Source organism: Lethenteron reissneri, chromosome 29 (genome assembly GCF_015708825.2).
Source record: "Lethenteron reissneri isolate LAM-NWPU_2019-01 chromosome 29, ASM1570882v1, whole genome shotgun sequence".
NCBI lineage: Eukaryota > Metazoa > Chordata > Hyperoartia > Petromyzontiformes > Petromyzontidae > Lethenteron > Lethenteron reissneri.
Genome location: NC_083807.1, coordinates 4,142,387 through 4,166,231, shown reverse-complemented (window position 1 = coordinate 4,166,231; position 23,845 = coordinate 4,142,387). Strand labels below are relative to the sequence as shown.

General features: G+C 45.1%; 1 protein-coding gene across 1 annotated transcript in view; it reads right to left on the bottom strand.

The window, feature by feature from the left end:
* LOC133349171 (exostosin-1-like) overlaps nucleotides 1-22,308 on the bottom strand; it is a 168,926-nt gene extending 146,618 nt beyond the window's left edge. The window contains exon 1 of the mRNA XM_061562439.1: nucleotides 20,132-22,308. Coding sequence (XP_061418423.1) covers nucleotides 20,132-21,249 — 1,118 coding nt within the window. The 5' untranslated portion in view covers nucleotides 21,250-22,308. The remainder of the gene's footprint in view (nucleotides 1-20,131) is intronic.
* Nucleotides 22,309-23,845: the final 1,537 nt, after the last annotated feature.

Genomic DNA, 23,845 nt, shown 5'->3' with positions numbered 1-23,845 from the left:
AAATGAGCTTGCTTCAAGGTCCCCCACAACACCACCACCGGGTTAATGTCTAACAATGCAGAATGGAGAAGGGAAATAACAAAATAATAAAAATAAAACATAATCAATTTTATTATATTATTTTGTTATTTCCCTTCTACATGACTTTACCGAAAGAATCAAGAAGATGAATCCCTGCAGTCACGAAAGCTTTAATCGAAATTTAATGCAGAATAGAGTCTGCATCTGTCGTCACTCATGCTGAAAAATATATATAAAACAAAGGGTAGATTGTCAGAACTCCCCACCCTCTTCCGAGTTGTCTGTCCAAAGTGTGGAAGAGTAGGCCAACTTTTCTCTACAGGGGGCTCTCTCAGAGCTCGCTGCAGCGAAGAGCCTTTTGCCAGCAGTGGCCTGAGCAAGCAGTTGCACAGCAGCAGTAACACGTTTTTAAAAATTAATTCAATGTTCATTACCTGGATGACTCCTATCTTAACTTTGGAGCTTTCGTGACTGCAGGAATTATTCTTTGGTTCTTTCGGTAAAGTCACGTATAAAGAAAAAATAATAAATTAAATAATAACATACGACGTTTAGATTGCAACACAAGCAATCATCATCAGGTATAATGAAATAGCGACATAAAATCTAACCAGCAAAAATTATAGACAGACATATAAGCAGACAGATATCACCAAGATACACACAGCGGGCAACACAGGTACAGAGAGGGGTGATCGTCTCTGTGGGGTGGCCTTAAATAGACAGAGGGGGGCGGAGGCAGCGAGAGGGAGGGGTTAGAGACAAAATTTACATGTCAATGAGTACAACAAAAGGAGTGAGCAGGCTTAGGGGGAGAAAGAGATGAGAAAAAGAGATGGATGACTCCTGTTGAAGCGTAACAATTTGTAAACGCACAAAACTTGTCATGGACATGCTGGCATCGCATTACGTAATGTCCCTTTTGCTCCTGGCAAACTCTCAGTGATGGGAGTTATGTGCGGCGCTTGAAAGATATTTGACATTAATATCCACAGTTGCATAAAACAAAAAGAGAGTGGATCGTGACTAATCAGAGCAACGCATGAATTCCCATTGCCCACTTTATACACACCGTGGGCTGTTCACACAAAATGGATTAAAAGTATACGGAGAAACTTCTGAACTATTAAGTGGACATTATGAGATCTCTTTTACCAGTGGCAAAATATAGTAGTAGGTTTTTACCCTTTTAAACTGGTACAATGAAGGTGTCAGTTTTGTACCAGTTTAAAAGGGTAAAAACCTACTACTATATTAAGTGGACAATTAAACTGTTGCCTTGCAGTAGTTATAATAATTTTTCGATTTAAAGCTTTATTTATTATGTTTTATTTTCATTATTTTATTATTTCCCTTCTACGTGACTTTACCGAAAGAACCAAGAAGATAGTTATAATAACTTACAAGGTGTATGCGTGTGAAACCACAGCTTAATTAACCTTCTGCGAGTCATCAGTATACGGTACAGTTTTTTTAAATCCTTTATATTAAGTTCACTTGCTTGCTTGCTTGCGTGCTTACGACCGTGCAAATCTTTCGGTCGTTTTTTAACCCACTTCCCGTGATCCAATCGAGCTGACATTTTGCACACAGACTCGTTGTGCGTGACAATTTATTTTCGTGAAAATTTTTTTCCGAAATTTTCCACTTTTTAGGGAAAAACAATTTCATGTTTAATTTAAAATACCAATGTGATAAAAAATGAAACTCTTACTCAAGAAAAACAGAAATGAATAATAAAATAAAACCGATGCCACGCATATAAAGGATTTATAGTGAAAAACTTTGTTTTTACGGGTTAATTTTTTTTCCGTTCAGAGGCAAATGGCAACGGCAAAGGTGCAGCCCTGAAGTTTGTCTCGCATGCCACTGCTGGCAGAAGGGAACCCGCTCGAGGCAGTTCGTGGGGTGTTTAGCCGACGACTCTTTCACATTGCCCATACATCTTGGAAGAGGTGAGCGTACCCCTACTTTTCACCCGCCACACACGACTAACTCGGCGTACCCATGTAACCAGTATACACTGCGCGGTGGGCAGAGGTGTGAGGATGATTAATTAAACTTTCCCCATTTCGATTTAAAGTTTTCGTGACTGCAGGGATTCATATTCTTAGATCTTTCGGTAAGTCACGTAGAAGGGAAATAATAAAATAATATTTGCCTGTTATGAAGCTCATCCACTGCCCTGACACAACAGACCTTCTTCACAGACAGGCAGTAGAAATTGAGTGAATAATAGTTGGAGATAATAAAATAATAAAACATAATAAAATTTCTCACGATGTTTCGGCCACAACACAAGCAGCCGTCCTCAGGTGAAGAACAGAGCTGTCACAAAGACAGCGTCCTAATGTTAGGAAACGTCGTGAGAATTTTATTGTTTTATTTTTATTATTTTAATATTTCCCTTGTACGTGACTTTACCAAAAGATCCAATAATATAACTTTCCCCAGTATTTTGACTGCAGGATAGATTCCAGCCGGTAACCTCTGGATTTGCATGTCCAGTGGGCTCACCATTAACCCCACGGCGGCATCCGTTTACGCCGCATACCGTCGATATGCAAAACTTAAATACAAAAATGGTAAGTGTATTCTTATGTATTTACAACGTGTGAACTGTAAATCTCTTTTGAGCGTGTCGAGAAGCTTGATGAATACTGATCAAGTGTATTAACACACGTGTACATGTTTCTATTTATTTCGTTATAATATAAGCATCGCAAATTCCCTCTGTACTCTGTTTCCGTGCGCAGGTTTTCCTCCCCTTCAGGTATTTCCTCATTGAATCTGCAATCTCTGTAGGGATTAAATCTCCACACATTTGGCTGGTGCAAACCATCCTAATTTAGCTGGAGCAACCATTTCTGTTAGGGCTCTGCGGCTTCTGTCCTAACTGCTTTATAATGCTGCCCATTAGCTCTCCTTTTCTTTCTCCAACCCCCGTCCTGTTTATTCCACTTATCGCTGTGATCACTCTCATATCTGCATTCGAGTGCCTCGTCAAGGAAGTTGGCACACACGGAACGCCGACCGCGAATTCCGAACAGCCACGGCGAATGCATAACAAGCGCCCCATTAGGAGTCTGTGATCATCGAAACGCTGCTTAACAAACTCCAGAGATATACATTTACCAGAGGAATCGGATCCCCCGCCAGATTCGTTTGTCGTCAAACTCATTAACAAATATAAGGGAAACACAAAAAAAAATCACGCGAGTAGTCAGTACAGGTTTCTTCCCGGTATTAGCCTGCAGCATAGAATGTTAGGAAACATATCTTATATCCGAGATCTCTCAAGCATAATCCAAATTCTGCAAATTACACCAAAGCATACCAGGGAATGAAAGGGGAAAGAAAAATAACAACCTTCAAAGTCCAAAAATAATTGCATCTCCTTATAAAAAATAAAGAAAATGTATAAACATAACTTAAATTGTGCAATACCTGTAGGAATAATTTATAATTTATCACACAAAAAAATGCCTACAGGATTTGCTTACACTCCCTTAAACAATCCCGAAGGAATTTTTTTTTTATCGAAAGATAGCGTTTTAGCGTTGCCTAAATGCACCGCCTCAATTACTGGCGGTCCCGCACTGCAATCTCAGGCTGTGATATTAGCCACGTTACGGCAGCCCGCCGATAGTTAGGGAGGGATTTGATGACCGCAGGGGAGTCCTTAGGTCGAAAGGAGGGAAAGCCCCTTAAGGCAGCGTAGATCTGAGCCTTGAGTATACACTGGAGGCGTTGCTGGCGCGATGGAGAGGGCTACGCACTGAGGCAGGTGTGGAGATGGGGCTGGAGGGGCGGGGTGGAAGCCATAGGCTTCAAGCAAGATGAAATGAAGCAATATTAATCGCAGTAGCACGGGCAAGTACTGCATGTATAGCCATATTTATAGGCAGAGCAAGGTTCCACTTACACGCTGTCGGTGAACCTCCGTGGGGTTTTAAAACTCCCATTGCCATATGTGGCCGATAGAGGCAATTGCAGAATTGCAATTGCTGATGTATTCACGTTTAAAGGCATTGCCCGCATTTGACGTAAGAAACGGATCGCCCTGTTCTAAATTCAGTGCACCCTACACGACTCTTGGGTCTTCCATCTGATCATTTCCACCAAACCGCGGACAGCAGAGAAGCAGGCCAACAAAATTTGCCCAGGAGAAGTGGGTGAAATGAAAATGCGCGTGCTTAAAATGAATATTAGAAGATTGGAAGAAGAAGAAAAAAACACGATAAACATCGGAAATTCCAAACTATTGTATGGCAAACGCCTGTCATTGCAACCCTCCATATTTTTAGGTTTACTGATTTTTGTTGTTGTTGTTGTTGTTTGATTCATTTTGCATATTTGCCAACGGAGAAGAATAAAGCCAAAAAAGTATAACCCGTAAACACAAAGTTTTTCACTATAAATCCTTTATATGCATGGCGGCTAGAGTCCTCTCGTCCTCTGGCTTGAGATGGCTGCCACCTATGGGTCAGATGATTGCATGGCAGCATTAAGCAATTGGTAATTAAATATAATATTTTTGTCCTAAAAAGTGTAACATTTTTGCATTTTTTTTCACGAACATTAATTGTCACGCACAACGAGTCTGTGTGGAAAATGTCAGCTCGATTGGATCACGAGAAGTGGGTTAAAAAAACGACCGATAGATTTGCACGGTCCTAAGCAAGCAAGCAAGTGAACTTAATATAAAGGATTTAAAAACACTCCGGAGAGGGGGCTATCTTGAGCTCTCTATACTGGAGGCCCTTTCCCCGTCAGCAGGGTGCTTGAGCAAGCAATTGCAGGGCTGCGCCTTCATGTTAATTTACGGATTAAGCCGCCGTCTGTTGTACACACACCTTATGGCGAGCAAGCACGGAGTGCTCTGTGGGAGGTCGTTAAGACTGCAGTTTCAGAAGCACTGCCCTAACTCGTAAGATAAGCGCTGGTGCATGAATTTAGCTCTCATTCAATTCAACATTCATGTTGTATGTAAGCACTGATGGTTTAACTGGGTCGATACGAATGGCACGTTGTTGCTTTAGAAAATATGACTCCACATGTTTCGTCTTACAAACAACATATCTATCTTATGAATCTGCAAATAGCATCCTCAAATGTTATATTCAAAACAAATGGAAAACAAATACGGCCATCCAACTGAGTTATTTACTTATGCTAGGCAAGTACTGTATTTTGTGTTGTGAGCGTTTATCTCAAAATTGTCATTCATAAGCATGCCTTTCATCATTAATTCAACCATCATGTGTTTTTTTTTTGGCAACATTGCCATTCACCAAATGCATTTAAAGGTAGTATAACTGTGACGCTTTTATTGTAGTTTTGCATTTGAGCGTGATCCCTGGCGAAGTGGCTTTCCAATTAAATACCCACCACTTTATTTCATTTGCACAAAAACAAACCGGTAACACCCAAGGTCCCAGATACACCACGGAGATTCGGCAGTGATTGAACGCCCGCGATCTAATCATGGCGAAGCCGCATGCAATCGTTGCCTCCCGCTCACTCCACCTCAACTCGGACGTCCAATTGTCGCACTGCCGATGCAACGCGTTGCACGAAACTTGTACGTGCCACCTGAGACCATGTCTAACTTGTCAGCCGGCATGACACCATCACGCCGGGTGGCAAGTTGCAAATTTCACAGACTTGCGAACCACCATGTCAGTGTCATCCTGCACCCGGGACTGAAGTGAAACACAAAAAAATTAACCCGTAAAAACAAAGTTTTTCACTATAAATCCTTTATATGCGTGACGGCTAGAGTCCTCTCGTATTCTGGCTTGAGATGGCTGCCACCTATGGGTCAGATGATTGTCTTCCACCATTAAGCAATTGGTAATTAAATATAAAAAAAATTCCCCTAAACAGTGTAAAATTTTGAAAAAAAAAATTCACGAAAATTAATTGTCACGCACAACGAGTCTGTGTGCGAAATGTCAGCTTGATTGGATCACGGGAAGTGGGTTAAAAAATGACCGAAAGATTTGCACGGTCGTAAGCAAGCAAGCAAGCAGGCAAGCACGCAAGCACACAAGCAAGCGAACTTAATATAAAGGATTTAAAAACAAAGACCCCCCCCCCCTGCCAGCGTAGCCTTGAACAGACTGTTGGGACGTTTAGCGAGCATCCATGAACGTTGATGTTTACACAAACACACCAGGTACAATTGATTTGTTTTAAGGTCGATTTGCCCTAGCGGAGATGGACCGGTTCTGATATCACTTGCCAACTGATATTAGCCGTGGCAGGGAATCGAACCCGGGTCGCCGGGTTCAATAGCGCAGCTCGCTAACCGCGACACTCCAAATACACATACATACATGCAAGTGGTTATAACTACAATTACAATGCAAGGTACGGATGATATACACATGCTGGACAGGCGTGTAGCGGATTGGACTGAAGAGACTGGGCACACAACGTGTCAGTAGGCACAAATAACGTATGTCAGAGATCACCGAATGGGTTTCAATACCTCCCGAGCAAGATGGCATCGTGTGAAATGATTAATGGTTTATTTACACGGCCAACTTTTGACACAATTGCGTTTTTTCTTGAATGTACAAGAGGATGTCACACGAATATGAAACAAAAAAATTAACCCGTAAAAACAAAGTTTTTCACTATAAATCCTTTATATGCGTGGCATCGGTTTTATTTTATTATTCATTTCTGTTTTTCTTGAGTAAGAGTTTAATCTTTATCACATTGGTATTTTAAATTAAATATAAAAAAAATTCCCTAAAAAGTGGAACATTTTGGAAAAAAAATTTCACGAAAATAAATTGTCACGCACAACGAGTCTGTGTGCAAAATGTCAGCTCGATTGGATCACGGGAAGAGAGTTAAAAAACGACCGAAAGATTTGCACGGTCGTAAGCGCGCAAGCAAGCAAGTAAACTTAATATAAAGGATTTAAAAAAAGCAGGAAGCATGGTATCTTGACTCGTAAATAGGACAATCATTCCCAGCGCATACGTTCATCCCGTGTGCATCCGACAAATTATTGTTGTAATCTGCATGATTGAAACTTTTCATTAGTCGCCAAATTTAATAAAGTCCTAAATATCAATTCTGCAAAGTGCTCCCGTGAATCCCGACAGCAAAATATAATACTCTTACCCCTTAATACCGTTACAAACCTGGCTGGCTACACGTTTTATCTAATGCATTTTAATCAATCAACTTTTTTTCCCTATTACATGTGCATTGATTTTGGTGATTAATGACCCGCTGTAAGAAAAGCACGTACACACTGAATTACAGCCCATACTATAAAGTGCACTCTCTTCACGCAAATTGTTTAAAGGCTCCCTAAATATGACACTACAAAGCACTCGCTTGCAAATAAAAGATCCTATCATATTAGGAATCTTGTGTGATAGGATGTTTTATACTTCAATAAGGTTCCCAAAAATATCCTCTGACATTACACATTATATATTTGTAGGGCTTATGTTCTACATTACACATTTTAAAAATAACCTTTGATTTTTTTAATTAAAAAAACAACATGTAATGTAGCATGATTGAACAAGTTAAAATATTGATCATATTTTAAACTCGCATTCACAAAAATAACATTTTCAAACCTCTCAAAAATATATGCTGCTAGAGTCATCACTTAAAAACGACATCAATAGAGTTTACATGCAGTGATAGTGCTTATTTGAAACGTTTCGTGACTGACATGATGTTTTATTTCCTGTTTGGGAACGAAGACGTGTTCCGAACAATCGAGCAGTGGCAAGAGCAATCCCTTCCCGTGGAACGTGACAACCGTTCCCCTGCGCTTTGCCACGCCCAGACTGTGAAGAGATGTGTGCCAGTCAATGGCCTCTCAGGAGCTACGTAGGTGAAATGCAAGTGACGGTGATAATATCAGTGGACCATAAGTCCGGTTTTCGGAAGCGAGGAAGAAGATGAAAACAATTTTGCTCACCCAGTAGCAGTTATTCCAAGAAATCGTGAGTAACTTACATGCCCAGACTTGCCTGGGTGGTACATGCATTCCTACATCCAGTGGGATGTAGCATGTGGTTTGTAGTGTAGTCGGCGGATGCCTAAGCCCAGCGACCTTGGCTCTCCAGAAGCAATTTCTGACTGAGCGGGGGGGGGGATGGGTTATTATTATGATTTTTTTTTGTAGCTGCATTTTCATATTTGCAATGCATATTTTTTTTGGTCCGAGGCAAAGGGTATGCGTTCTGCTATGAATTATTAATTTACATTAAGGCAAGATGATCAATTAAGCCATGTTTACAATGATGTCCCTGTTGCACAAATTCAAAGGCATGTTGTATAATTAAAGACATATGGTCAAAGCAAATTGATGGACGATGGATCCTCGGATCCCCAATGAAACATCCCTTTTGTTTGAAAATGTGTCGGTAAACAGTGACATTGTTAGGAGTACTATAAGCATATTTGACATTAAAGTAAAGAATCGCATTGGATCAAGTGAGTGTCTTTTTTTTCTCTCTCACTGGAACGTGATGCATATGTTATGTCTACGACGATAAGGTACATTGTACAGATATGTACACTGTTATTACAAACATTGTCTGGAAAAGCTTGGGGCTAAGGCATGACGTGGATTATGTTTCTAAATACTGCATAGTAGCCGAGAAAACGTAAAAACACAGTTTTATAATGAGAAATGTGGCATTACAAAGAAAGCATCGCAATGCAACTGTATCCTATTAATTTAAGCAAAACCTTGTTATGACTTGGTTAAATAAATGTCTACAATTTCGTATATGCTTGGTGGAGCTCTGGCAGAGTTGTTAGCGCGACCGTGCCATGAACCCGTCGATATGACTTCAATTCCCGGCCAAGGCTAACATCAGTGGCGAGCGATATCCAAACCAGTCTGGGGCTCCGTACACCAACCAGAGGTCGCAAACGGGTTTTGATTCCTTACCCGTACCCGGCCGCACCAGGGTCGCAAACGGGTACCCGTACCCATACCTGGCCGTACACGTAGTCTGGGTAGGGTACGGGTATCGGGTACCTGATTGCGACCTCTGGGATGAAGCCATGTTACAGGCGCGGGTGGGTTGATTCTAGGAACTTGAATTGTGAGAAGAGACAAGACGTTGGGAAATGAGTGACAAACGGTGACTCACCAGTGACTCACGGCCTACCCGTACCCGGCCGCACCAGGGTCGCAAACGGGTACTCGTACCCGGCTCGGGTAGCCGGGTATCGGGTAGGGTACGGGTATAGGGTACCCGATTGCAACCTCTGGGATGAAGCCATATTGCAGGCATGGGTGGGTTGATTCTAGAACTTGAATTGTGAGAAGAGACAAGACGTTGGGAAATGAGTGACAAACGGTTACTCACCAGTGACTCACGGCCTTCTCACTCATTGGTTGGCGTGAGTCACGTGCGGCTACCCGTACCCGTACCCGGCCGCACCAGGGTCGCAAACGGGTACCCGTACCCGGCCGGGTACGGGTAGCTGGGTATCGGGTAGGGTACGGGTATCGGGTACCCGGTTGCGACCTCTGACACCAACCCACACACTCACCGGTGTGGTGAAATACGGCCAAACAATCCCCATGACTTCATCCAGCAGTGGAGTGACAGAGCTGCTGTAAAAAACTCATAAATGCTACGCACTGCCAGTTTGTTAATCCTCTTTTTTTGTCATATTATCAAAGGTTCTCCATTTGCTCTGCTAATGGCAACTTGCTGCAGTTGACGTGTTATCAATAATATAAGCCTTAGAGCGTCTCTACTCCTTCCTTTAATGCTTACTCACTCAATTCCACCTCCCTGCCTCAAAGATACATTACTTAAAAGGGTCTATCGTCACGTTCAGAACAACCACAATTCTAATAGTATGATATGATTTCCAAAGACGTATGAATAAATGTGCGGCACTAAATGTGATAGTTTGATAATCATCAGGAACCAAAACTGTCAACACGTGCAATGTAATTATTGAGCTAAGACTGTGTGTTAATGTGTATAATAATAATAAGTGTACACAAACAGGCCATCACCATGATTGGAAACTGGGGGGTTCAAGAAATGTATTATTTACTTTCCAAATACGCAGCTTATGTAATTATAGGGCTTCCAAGCATCCATTTATGAGGATTTCAGGTCTCTAATTGCACCACTGCAATTATTATTTTATTGAATTACATGTTTTACACACACACACACACACATTTTAGGAGGAAATAAAATACGACTTCACTTTAATTGGATGTTTATACATGTAAATATTTACTTTCACAACTATTTTTTTTTATGTTTGACCAGGTCAAGTCCACCGAGCTATGCCGCTCTTTTTCAGAAGCGACGTGGCCACAAACGATAGCTCAACGCAACGTGGCTTATCATCACGTGGACATGTGTAGCAGCCAAATACTCTAAATGCACATCGATTCGAAATGTGACGGGAAAAACCGGAGGACCCAGAGAAAAATCTACACAAACATGGGGAGAGAGAGAGACACAAAAACTACAAATTAGAGCAGGAATCATCGTCGGGATCGAACCCACGACCTCCTGCATACAAGGCGAGGTAATTATTACCATCTCTTCTTGGTTCTTTCGGTAAAGTCACATAGAAGGGAAATAATAAAATAATACAAATTAAACATAAAATAATTCTCACGACGTTTCGGCCACAACGCAAGCAGCCGTCCTCAGGTGAAGAACAGGTCTGTCGGAAAGACAGCGTCTGAATGAGCACCACCATGCTTGGCAGCGTATATTTAAGCTGGGTTGGAGGGCCGAAGGGGCGCCTTGACAAAGGAATTTGCATATCAAGAGGAATTTAGCATATTTATGGGAAATGCAGATAACGTCGTGAGAATAATTTAATGTCTTATTTGTATTATTTTATTATTTCCCTTCTACGTGACTTTACCGAAAGAACCAAGAAGATGAATCCCTGCAGTCACTAAAGCTTTAAATCGAAATTTATTACCATCTCGCCACCACGGCACCCCCAATGTTCTTACATGATATAACGCATTCATGGAATGCTGCCATCTGTGGGTTAATGGTGAGGACACGGGACTTGTATTGCAGGGGCCCCCAGGTCTGCTCATTCTCCCCTGCTGTGCCGTTGAAACGATCCAAAAAAATTATTAAATGCCAATGCCTGTAGCAGTGTAAATTGGTCAACGTGTAGGGTACACACACCTCTTCCAAAGATGTCTGGCCAAGGTGGAAGAGTAGGCCAAATACCTTCTAGACAGGCTCTCGAGCGCTGGGTCTCGATGAGGCCCCTTCTGCCAGCAGTGGCATCAGCAAGTAATTGCGGTGCTGTCTTTTTACCTTTTTGTATATCAAAGTGTGGTGTGTGTGTGTGTCATAAAAGTTTTTTTTTTTAAGTATTGTATGTTATCGTGTGTGAAAAGAGTGAGCAATAACTAGTAGATGTGCACATTGTATCACATGGCGCGCATCGGGACAGCAACCAGGATGTTCAAGTTAATGTCGAGTAATTTGCAATATATGCGAACTTTCACCGAACGGATGAGAAATGTCAAGATTGCAACAGATTAGATTTCCCGACGATTTCGCTCACCCCGAATTCACTTGTGAAACAGAGACATTTTTCTTGAAAAAATAAAGACAAACAAGCTGGAAAAAAGCACCCATTTTTGTTTTGTGTGCGGCGAAAACCTCTTGCCCGTGTTTTCAAATCGCAACATTCAGATGGCGCTCCCAGCTGCAGCCGATGGCACAGACATGCGATGCGCAGTTGACCAGTTCCCATCTCGCGTGCGTCCGTTTTGCTGACGAAACCCTACAGCAAAATTGCAGCCCTTCAACAGCATCGGCAGCAGCTTACCTCTTATACCCCCCATCATTCTCGCCCCCTTCCTCTTTTCCTCCCTAAATAACACCTCTTACACGACCCCACCAAACGTTAACCCCCCCACCACTCCACCCGCCCCCCTCCATCCCAACTCCCACCCCCCTCCAGACACACAAAAACAATTGGCAACAGCCCCCCCGCTCCCCCCCCCATGCGGCTAGCTTCTCCGCCCCTTTAGTTTTAACAACACACATGCTGATGCATACAAATTCTCAGGGGACCCCGTGGCCCCAGTGCGTTTAACATGACAATGCTCATGGCCTCGGCCGGCCCAGGGCTCCCTTGCATGCCAATACCGATTTCCTTGTAATGTTTGTCCCGTGTATGCTAACACTAATCGTGCAAGAGAGAACATCTCCTTTGCTGCCAATGCATAAACAAGCCCGACAATGTTTGTGTTATTGTTGTTGTCGTTGCCGTTCGTCCCTTGCAAGGGGACGCAACCATTGCTAATGGGTAATGGGTAAACTGTTGGGGGGGGAAATTGTTTGGAATTTCTTTGCAGGTTTTAAGCCGAGGGAGGAAAAAGGAAAAGAAGTCGTGGTGGACAGTCCACTATTCAGCCCAACCCCCACTTTTAATCCCCACCACTGTCCCCATTCTCCCCTAAGCTTTTAACTAAAATCGGTGTGCATGCAAGGCTATTAAATAATATCTGTAGCTTTTGCGACGTAGTCCAGGTTTATGTAACAGCAACAGAAACAAACTTCTGTTGAGCATTATTGTTTGCAGTTGCAATCCTGCAGGTGTAGTAACGGCGAATTGACACTGCCTGTTTGTGGAGTAGGTAATGTGCTCAGGTGTATTTCGTTGAACCAGGTGAGAACTCAGAGACCGGGTTGACTGTCATATGCCGAAAGTGACCTGGGTATGTGTGTGCTGCTGTCATGATGAACTTGGCAACCCCATTTTTTTTAATTACTTAACTCACTAAAACCACATAGCAGGATCACTCCTTGCTGGCAGTCTATACCCATTTGAGAAACACAACACCCTTGTCATAGGTAGCCTTTGTGCTATACGTTTGGTGTCAATTACAAAGGTGCACATATATTAATCATATGTTTGTGTTGCCCTTACAAGCAGATTCTCATAGAGCCTGTGATAGTGTTTTAAATGTGTATAACATAAAGATTATTCCTACAAACAGGGCCCATCTAGGGAGTGTAATCCTTTTTAAGGTGTTTTAAATTAATTTTCCATGCTCTCCCCGTGGCTTTAGGAGGCCTCCATTCAGCAGTGGAAGAGCCGATGATGGTTTCTCGATCAGTTGAAAACAAAAAATACACTGGATACCTACACATAATCCGTCACCACGTAAGTAATGGTAATGTTATATATTGTTCCAACGTCTATAGTCTTTGTTAAGTGTTTGTGAGCTCGGGAAATAGGACATTGAAGACATTGCCGCAACACTATCAAATGAATTCAATGCTCGCGTATTTCAAATCCACTTTTCTTACTTCCCCAACGCCAGAGTGGATACAATGCTCTACGTATATCTTGTGTCTAATGACTAGATTCAACATTTTCCCATGTAATCATTATTATTTCTCCCCCAGGAACGCCTTGGTGAATCTTCAAACTTTTCACCAGAAGGGGCTTGAATTGTGATAATTGTCCAACGGCATATCACGCATCACACTTTCAGGCATATCTACACTTTAGGTATCCCGATTTCCAATTGATTTGCAAACAATCCATTTTAAAGTCATCTCCATCTTTTGGACTTATGCTAGCAATTCACAATAGGGAGGGGGGGGCGTCTATTTTTGAAACAGCCAGCTGGTAACGGTGTACCGGTGAGTGTGTGTGTGACAGTGACAGCTTTACAGTTGTTAGCAAGAGAACGTGTCTGCATGCGAGTGCATGTTTATTACCTCCAGTGTCTGAACATCCGCTGGTGATTTTATTTGCCAGCTAATGCATTGTTCTCTGAACCCACCCCCGACACGTGTTTAATTCCCACCTCTGGCCAATATCGGTGAGTGACATCTGAACCCAGTCGAGAGAATGCTCCTTTTCACTCAACCTTGCCCAACTTCACCAATCTGCACTCACTGGCGTGGTGACGTAGGGTCAAAAACACCATTGACCAGACAGAGCATGTTGGAGGTCTTCATTCAGCAGTGGATTGACAGATGGATGCATCAGTATTAGTATTACTACAGTGATCAGGATATGAACACATTTGTCATAAATATAATACAACATTTTTCGATTTAAAGCTTTCGTGAATGCAGGGATTCATCTTCTTGGTTCTTTCGGTAAAGTCACGTAGAAGGGAAATAATAAAAAATAAAAATAAAACTTAATAAAATATTATAATAATATTATATAATCAAATTTGTTATTATATAATATAATAATACAATAATATAATAATACACTACAACACTCAACTAAACTACTTTGGCTTGCTTCACACTCTTGTCTATGCGAGCTGGTGCAATGTCGTATCACTGTTTATTTTCATTTCATTACGTTCAATGCACGCGCCTTAATTTGAACTTGAATACCATTAACACGCTTCGTCGAAAATGGGTAAAACAATGACAGAGCAATTGAACCACGGTACAGGAAAGTACTTAAACTATAAGAATACAAACTTCTGCTTACGGCTATAAATAAGCTTTACATGCTGCACGCACACTCGAGGCTTGAGCGTGGGACATTATTCGTGCATTTGGGCACAAAGGGGATGATGCGGTAAAGCCACGTGCAAATGTTCGAACTAATGCAGCTAAAGAGTTATCTGTTTCTCAGCGTCACGAAGCTGCCCAACACTGCAGCCTGTTACCGGATGCCATGTTAAACTTCACTCGGCATGTACGTGTGTTGAACTTCTTTCGCGCCGTACGCAGCCTGCCGTGTTCATCGGAGGTGATTCCTCCACCTCCCTCCACCACCACCGTGGTGAGGGCTAAACTCCCCTCATCGTTTCGATTTAAAGCTTTCGTGACTGCAGGGATTCATCTTCTTGGTTCTTTCGGTAAAGTCACGTAGAAGGGAAATAATAAAATAATAAAAATAAAACATAATAAAATAATTCTCACGACGTTTCGGCCACAACGCAAGCAGCTGTCTTCAGGTGGAGACGGCTGCTTGCGTTGTGGCCGAAACGTCGTGAGAATTGTTTTATTATGTTTTATTTATTTTATTTTATTATTTTCCTTCTACGTGACTTTATCAAACGAACCAAGAGGATCCACTCATCGTTCATTCCCAATTAGAGAGTTTCTTCTCTTTTCCGTTCCACAGCTTCCTTAACGCCAAACTAATTTTTGCTGAGGTTGAAATACGGCGATCTAGTAACCAGTCCCCTAACTCGCCCTGCGCACTTTAAACAATTCAACACAAAGCAACCGGGTTGATTGATGATCAAGTACTGACCGCATCACTCTGGTTACTCGCGTTCACCCGCGGTCAGCCATCCAGTTAGGACTCGTGTGTTTTTGTATCGCTACTACTACTACGACAACGGTGACCGTTCCCATGAACTTCAACTCATTGATCGCACCACTCGCGTTGAGGACTCTGACAAACTGTGTCGTCTCATCCACGATGTGTTAACACAACCAAGTCACAACACACCCCCCCACCCACCCCCTTGGGCTTCTTACCGCCGCCGCCTCCTCCTCCTCAACTTTGCAATTCCCTTCCCTTCCTTTCTTACCAAAGTTATTTCAGTAACCTTCTGCAAATCAATAAACATACGAATTCATCTATCTAATACAGCTTCAAAAGTGCCGTTTGTAGCCGCCCGCTTGTTGTTCTGTGTCGTTTGAGTGTGTGCCCAGCAACCACGGTAAAAAAAATCAATATAAGACACGCGGGTAAGTTAAACCCTTTATTTTGAGCTGCTGTGGCGAGACATTGGAATGAAGAATAGCTCATTCCCTCAACATGCCTTGTGCAGATGAATCGGCACCCTCAGGAGGCGCTCAGAGAATCTTCTCCCAATCTCCCACTTACCAGTTACTTGGCATCCTGCAGGGACGACGGCACAGTCGAAAGTGCTTCGCCACAGAGCAGCCCAGGAGAAGAAAGCAAAGTTACAGGTCCTTACAATACACGAGGGTGGCTGCCTCGGCGTAATGGCTAGTCGGACCAGACTTGCAATTCGAAAGGTTGTCCTGTCGATTTGATCTCCACAGCAAAGAAAGGCACTTCAAGCATTGAGCAAGTTTCTTAAATACCCCTACCCCCCGTCACCGTCCACTCCGCACTATAAATTGGTATGCCACTGTCTTGGCGAAATAAAGTGCGGATACTCCCACCGTCTCTTCCAAGATGCCTGGTCAGTGTGGAAGGTCACGCAAAAAACATCATCTTGAGGGGGCCGCCTAAAGCTCCCTCTAATGGAGGACTTTTCATCCAGCAGTGACATGAACAAGCAATTGCAGGGCTGCGCCTTAACCGTTTACAATCCAAAAACGAATACAGTGCAGCGCTAGGTTAGGGGTTGGGGGGGGGTGCTTGGTCGGAGGCTAGACCAGTTACAGTCGCAAAACAATTTGCCCTGTTATATTAGGGAAAAAAAACACACGAGCCAAAATGTTACAGCGCCAGACATATGGTGCGTTTTCTCACACCTTGTAAAACTGTCACTTCCCATTCACCGTTATGCGAGGCATTACACGTTCGCCACCTTTACTTGCATATAAGAGTGGCGTAATACAATCTCGCTCCGTGTACTGTGGTGGGATGGTTATCGCAAAAGAAGCACGCTTTCAGAAGCAGAGGGGGCGGCGGGGGGGGGGGTGATGGCTGCGACTTGCCACAAAAATTGGTCCTGTGGACACAAAAGATCCCAAGGCACTCTTCTTTTGCAAAAAAAAAAGCAGAGCCGGTGCCAACAATGCGGTCAAATATTGTCCTCGCAAATTTAAGTTAAAGGCCCTGAAAAGGCAGTTTGCTGTATTGTGCTTCTCTAGAATGGAAAGAGTGAAAGGATAATCAAGTAAACCATTAAACACTTTGAATGGTGCTATCCTTTTGATGTCAACACAGCAAATTTTTGAGCTCTTAAAACTCCTCCACTCAGCCAAACTCAATTGCCAAATAATGTAGATTTACATACAGTGCAGTATAAGCAATCTTCTCCCCTCGCAATTAAATGTGCTCAATTTCTCAGCCTTAGCGTATTGCATGCCAGACTCCAGAGATAGTTATTGTGTTATTAAAACAATATATAGGCCAGGATGCTACTGCCATGGCGTGTTGGTTAGCACACCAGTTCGATTCCATCTACTGGCGGTTGCAGTTGAAATGAAGGTGCAAGTTTAAAAAAAATCCTCACTGGCTGTGTCGACAAAAGCGGTGTAAACTAAACAGTTTGTTTTTATTTGACCAGGTAAGGCCCACAAATATCCATCACTTGTTCAGCTTTTTTTTTTGCCAGAAGCGACCTGGCCACAAATGGTAGCCCAACAGAGTGGCTTATCGCGTGGAAATTTACAGCAGCCAAATACCCTAAACGCGTACTTGATTTGAAGCTTTTGTGACTGCAGGCATTACTCTTTGGTTCTTTCGGTAAAGTCACGTAGAAAGTAAATAAAATAAATAATATAATTCGACGTTTCGATTGCAACACAAGCAACCGTCATCAGGTGTGAATGCAAGCTCGGAGAGAGACACATACACAGAGAGATACAAACACAGACACGGAGAGAGACACATTCACAGAGAGAGAGACACAGAGAGAGAGAGAGACAAACACACAGAGAGAGAGACACAGAGGAGAGACACATAGAGAGACACACGCAGAGAGACACACACAGAGACACAGAGAAACAACGCCTCCGTGACGAGGTGTTATGTGTTTGTCTCTCTCTCTGGATATGTGTCTCTCTCCGAGCTTGCATCCACACCTGATTAGGTTGCTTGTGTTGCAATCGAAACGTCGTATTCTATTATTTATTTTATTTCCTTTCCACGTGACTTTACCGCAAGAACCAAAGAGTAACTCTAAACGCATGCTCATTCTAAATGTGGAGGGACAAACCGGAGGACTCGGAGACAAATCCACGTGACCACAGGAAGAAAGAAACGCAAACTACAAATATACAGCAGCAGGCGTCAGGGTCGGGATCGAGCCCACGGCCTCCTGTATACCAGGCGAGGTAGTTAACATCTCCTAGCCACCGTGATGATGATGAGAGAGAGAGACACGCAAACTCCAAATATACAGCAGCAGGCGTCAGGGTCGGGATCGAGCCCACGGCCTCCTGTATACCAGGCGAGGTAGTTAACATCTCCTAGCCACCGTGATGATGATGAGAGAGAGAGAGACACGCCAACTCCAAATATACAGCAGCAGGCGTCAGGGTCGGGATCGAGCCCACGGCCTCCTGTATACCAGGCGAGGTAGTTAACATCTCGCCACCGTGGCGCCCGATAAATGAGTCCACGGCAGTAGTTGGTCCATCAGCAGAAAGTCACGTGCGTTGCCGTAATAATATGTGGGTACTCCTATCCATTCCAAGACGTGTACTAATAGAACAACCAACGATTCCCCCATACAAAGTGTTTATCTTTAGGAGTCACAGGCGAAAGAGAAGCTTCAGCAAAATGTTACCCTTATACTCTGCGCACTGATGACAACACAACGTTGTATACTAATTTACTCGAATATTACGAGAGCGAAAAAAGGGCTCGTCTAGTGGTAGTTTAGCAACTGTATCTAACAAAAAAAGCATGCACAAAGGCTCAATTGCCCATTAACTTAACATCCCTTTTCCTCCCAGCTGGGCAGTAAAAATAAAATAGCAGAGCCAACTCCCCCCCCTACACACCGGCTCCGAACTTTGTCAGTGTATTTTTAGTGGGCTGTCACAAATGTCCATCACTTTGACTATTAATAACCGTCTGACACTTAACACGTATGTGATCATGCCTTACAAGACAAAGGGACATTGTTTGAAGTGTATTATCCAATATCCTAATCTATTGCGAATGTTGCGTACTTATCACTTCCTTGATGTATTGCTTCCTCTAACGTCAAGACAATGCGTGGCCTCACCCCCCCCCCCCCCCATGCATTCTGTTATACTCTTGTGATTATGTTGATAATTGTACGTTCACCCCCCTCCCACACCCCACCACCACGGGGCATTGGGCTCATGATAATAAGTAATTGGGTGTTTATTTATATCCACTCCTTGTTCCTGACGATCGGGCTCCTAAGTATTCCGCGGGTTTAACAGTAGGAGGTGATTAATAACGGTTCGCAATTATCACCCTACCCTCTCATGCAACTCCCCCCCCCCTTCTGTGTCAACAACAATGTATGGCAGATTGCGTTGCGTCAAAGCTCAAAGCAATTCCGCGCCTTCGTAACGCCTTCTTGGTTCTTTCGGTAAAGTCACGTAGAAGAGAAGTAATACAATAATAAAAATAAAACATAATTAAATAATTTCACGACGTTTCGGCCACAACGCAAGCAGCCGTCCTCAGGTGAAGAAGATGAATCCTTGCAGTCACGAAAGCTTTAAATCGAAATTTATAACGCCTGTCAACCAAAAAAAAAACCGCATCGCCGACGGCCACAAATTCAGCGTCAATGCAATTGTCCATTCGGCAAACTCACCTGGCGTCGTGGCTGGAACAATATATTTGTGTGTGTGTGCGCGCGACTGTGCAAAAAGTAACTTCGTAACTTCTTTCAAAGAATGATTTTAGGACTGGGAGTTGGTGATTCATTAGGTCAGGTTAAAGGGGCCAAGAACAAAGAATTGGTGTGTTCGAGATACGCTTTTGGTTTAGAATACAAGTTTGTTCGGTGCCAAGTTTGGTAGCGTAATTAGTAGGTGCTGGATTTAAATCCATGGTTGCCCAAGTTTAATACCCGGCCACGGCGAACATCAGTGGTGAGTGATATCCGAACCAAAGTTCTGTACTAACCAATCATAGCATGCTGTACCACCATGCCTGACAAAGAGTAGATTAACAATGTGCAGCACAAGCATCATTATTAGCATGCGACGTGGGGACTGAACTGTTGAAGTTTCACGCTAGCTTCGGGGTTGAGTGACAAGAGTTACTATTATGGTCACGGTGAGATACAGGATGATGATGATGAGCACACCAACACCACCCAATGCGATATATCCACTTCCAAACCACTTTCGAAAGGAGTTCGAATTGCAACGACCTCGCGCAAACGTCACGCACCCCTCTCGTTGTACAACAGCGCATTGCAGCATACAATCGGAGGAGCAATTCGATGGGAACTCACTTCTCGTATTCTTGGTTGTCCCTGTCGCAGCGGGCATCCTTGTGCTTCCACCATTCCTTGCCGTGCTTGCAGGTGGTCAGCAGAATGATATCCTGTTCGTTGTGGACGTGATATAAGGCATTCCTGGTGTCCGAGCCGATGCCGGTCAGGTAGCGTTTCCCCTTGAACACCAACAGGTATTTTCTGGTGGGCGGAATGCTGTTCTGCTCAAGGAAGCCTCGCTCGCCGCCCTTCTGCGGGTGGTCTTTCGAGAACAAGGGGATTGACACGTCAAAGTTCGGCCTGAAGTTCTCCACGCCGATGCTCGCCTTGGCCAGCATCGCCTGGCCAATGTCGAAGTCCAGCTCCTCCGTGTAATCGGGCCATGTCCCCGAGTACAGGTTGAACACCAGGTGGTTTCTGCCGTTGTTCCAGAGCGGCAGGCTTTGGATCTTGGCTCTCACGTTGTGCACGTAGTGACCGGAGAGGGAGTCTCGGTCCAGGGTGTCTATGGCCAGCACAAAGAGGCACGCTTTGCTCGCGTCCTGCGTGTAGAAGCGCGACTCCTGGATGGAGGCAATGACCTTCTGGTAGCTCTCGGAGATTTTCTCGGCTTTGCCGCCCTGCTGCTGCTGCTGCTGCGGGTACACGTACACCCAGAAGCCGTTCCTCTCGCACAGCTTGATGTCAAAGCAGCTCTCCATGCGACAGCGTCTCCCGCGGTACACGCTGTCCCAGATCTCGCGTCTGCGTCGGGGCGACACGTTTACCCCCCCACCGCCTCCTCCTCCTCCAGCACCACCACCGCCGCCTCCTCCTACTGCTGCTCGCTCGTCCGGGATCGAACCCATCGCCTCGACCTCCTGCTGCCCCCCGTCCCCATCCTCCTCCCCGCCATCCTCCTGCTCCTCGTCCATCGCGGGCAAGCCGGCCGGTAGCCGGAGCCCGACCCACGCCGGCCAGCGGCGGCATCCTGGCGGGTTGTCGGAGGCGGCGGCGTTGTTCTCGCGCGCCACCAGCTGCGGGCTGCAGCCCCCGCGAGCCGCCACCAGCTGCCCGAACTGCACGCCGCCCAGGTAGAAGAGAAGCAGTAGACAGACGCCCGCTGACACTAGGACGTAGCGCTTCTTTGCCTGCATGTGTCCGGGCCGGCCAACGGGAGCTCGCACTGGAGGCACGGACGCGGAGCCCGCCACCAGAGCGGCGGCGGTAGGAGCAGCAGCAGCAGCAGGAGGAGGACTTCTCCTCCTAGGCTTGCCACGGAGACATGGAACGCGCTGGGGTCGAGGCTCAGCCCTGCCGGGCACGGTCGAGACGGCAGCGGCGCTTGGACTCCCCGGCCCTGAGAGCCCAGCATCGGGGTGCGCGTGTGTGGGCAACTCGGGCAACGCGGCAAGACCGAGGAGGAGGAGGATGGATGATGATGATGGAGGAGGAGGGAGGAGGAGGGAGGACAGGAGTCGCGCAAGGAGGACTTTGAGAGGAGGTAGGGAGGGAGGTGTGTCTTGGAAGAGGAGGAGGAGAGAAAACAAAAGTGGTGGCTGTTGTTGGAGTGAGTGAGTGAGCGAGGTTGCGTTTCTTAGTTTTAAAGAGACAAGACGGATAAGCAAGCAAAAGTGCCTAACGGGAGACAGCACGAGGAGATGACCACACACACACAACGAGCGAGGCTTACAGGGACAGACAGACAGACACACGCGGGAAGAAGAGACGCGCGCTCAGGAGTGTCTATCACACGTGCACACGAGGATACGAATCCGCGCTGTTCTCGTCTCGAGCCGCCAGGCGCACTCTCTCAGCCGCTGCTGAAATCACGACCCAGTCCGTATCCATCGCAGAGGGGCAGAGGGGCAGGGAGGAGCGGTGGGGTGGGTGGGTGGGTACAGGGGGATGGCCGTCGTGGTGTTGGGAGGAGAGAGGGGTGCATGTGAGTGTACGGAGTGAAGGAGGAGAGAGCGGGTGGATGGCAGTGTTGTTGGGAGTGTACGGAGTGTCGGGCGAACGGATGGTAGTGGAGGTGGTGTTGGAACGAGAGTAAGAGAGGGGTGCCGTGCTGCCGTGCGCTTTGCCTGGGCCCGGCTGGTAAGAGCAATGCAGAGGAGCGGGCTGGAGGACAGGGAGGGAGAGAGTTGGGGTGGCTCTACTACTCCTCCTCTCTGCTCCCCTTCTCGCCTCGTTGAGTCGCCGTGCGGTCGAGACTGTGAGCGGACGAGTCCTGGATCCCTTCCACACCCCCCCCCTCCCTTATCTCTCCCCTCCCTCTCCCCTCTGCCCAGCTCGATGCCGGCTCCTCCTCCTGCTGCCTCTCCACTTTGCACAGCCGCCTGACGTCAGCGCTCCGGCTTAACCCGTTTCCCGATGAATGATGGCCCCGTATCCTTACAGCTCCGTGTTTCAACACCCATGGAAAAACAGCAGCAGCAGCAGCAGCAATGCAAAGAGTCTCTTACCAAAGGGGAAATGGATGGATCTCTGTGTAGTATATCAATTTGCTTGCCGCTGTATATATATGTGTGTATGTTGTTTTTTTGTTAATATATATTCCTTATGTGCACGCGCAATAAATATAGTGTGCGCGTGTGTGCGCGTGTTGGTGATGGAGGGGTTGGGAGGTACGCTCCGAATTTAGCTTCGACGAGTTCGATTCCCGGCCACGGTTAACATCAGTGAAGGTGGTCCGAACCGGTCGTGGGCCTCCCCGAGGTGGACTCAGCCTCAAATGAGTATCCTGGTGAGAGAGAACCAAAAAAAAAGCATCGGCACTTTGGGGGGTGATGTCCAAACGGTGCTCGCTCTCAACACTTTTGGCCCAAGAGCTCGTTCCAGGATACACAGAGAATTGTCGCTTGTCATTTATGTGTTGTGGAATATGCGATGCGAGTATGCTTGACACTACTTTTTATTTTATTTTAAACATTCAGTAATTACTTCGAATATGACTATGCATATGTCGCGTGGGTAAGTATAGAAAGTGCTGTGTGTGTGTGTGCATATATATATGTACGTTCAACATTGACTTCATGCGAGCACGCCCCGTGCATACATTATATAGGCTAATCTATATAACACGAGGTTGCCAAGTCACGGCTAATAATAACCCAACATGATTTCATCACAACCCGTCCCTGCTTCCAAGCATTCCTTTGGATTGAACTACATCCACTCAATGCCAGACGTGGTCGCCGTCACGATATTGATGTTTTTCTCTCTCTCTCTCATAATGGAATGCTGTTTCGGTGGACCAATTTGTTGTATTCCGTCACTGGAAGCCTCCTTTGAATGCAAAGTTAATTTATTTTATTTCAACTTGTTGCGGTTTCTTCCGATGTGTCTTCGGGTTGCGCCGCCCAGTGTAGTTCGGCGTGATGCATCACGCAGCACGTGGAGCGAAACGTCGTACATCATTCCCGAACAACACACGGGAGAACCCGGACAACAGCACAGAGCCCCTGAGAAATCCACGTTTGTAGTTTCCATGCACGCACATACACGTTCAACATCATATTTTGACGGATCGGAATTTTACGTGCTAAAATGCTAAGCAGCTGGAATTTGCTAACTCCAAAATCAATCTGTCTCCCAGGACTTTGTCAAGTTTTGATAGACTGAATTAAATCGATGTTTTCCGATCAATAGCCATTGACATGGGTCATGCGAAATGTATCACCGAAACTAATTAGATGTCAGTCTAATAAAACCTCGGGTTGACCATTTCGTTTTCTGCATTCCATTATT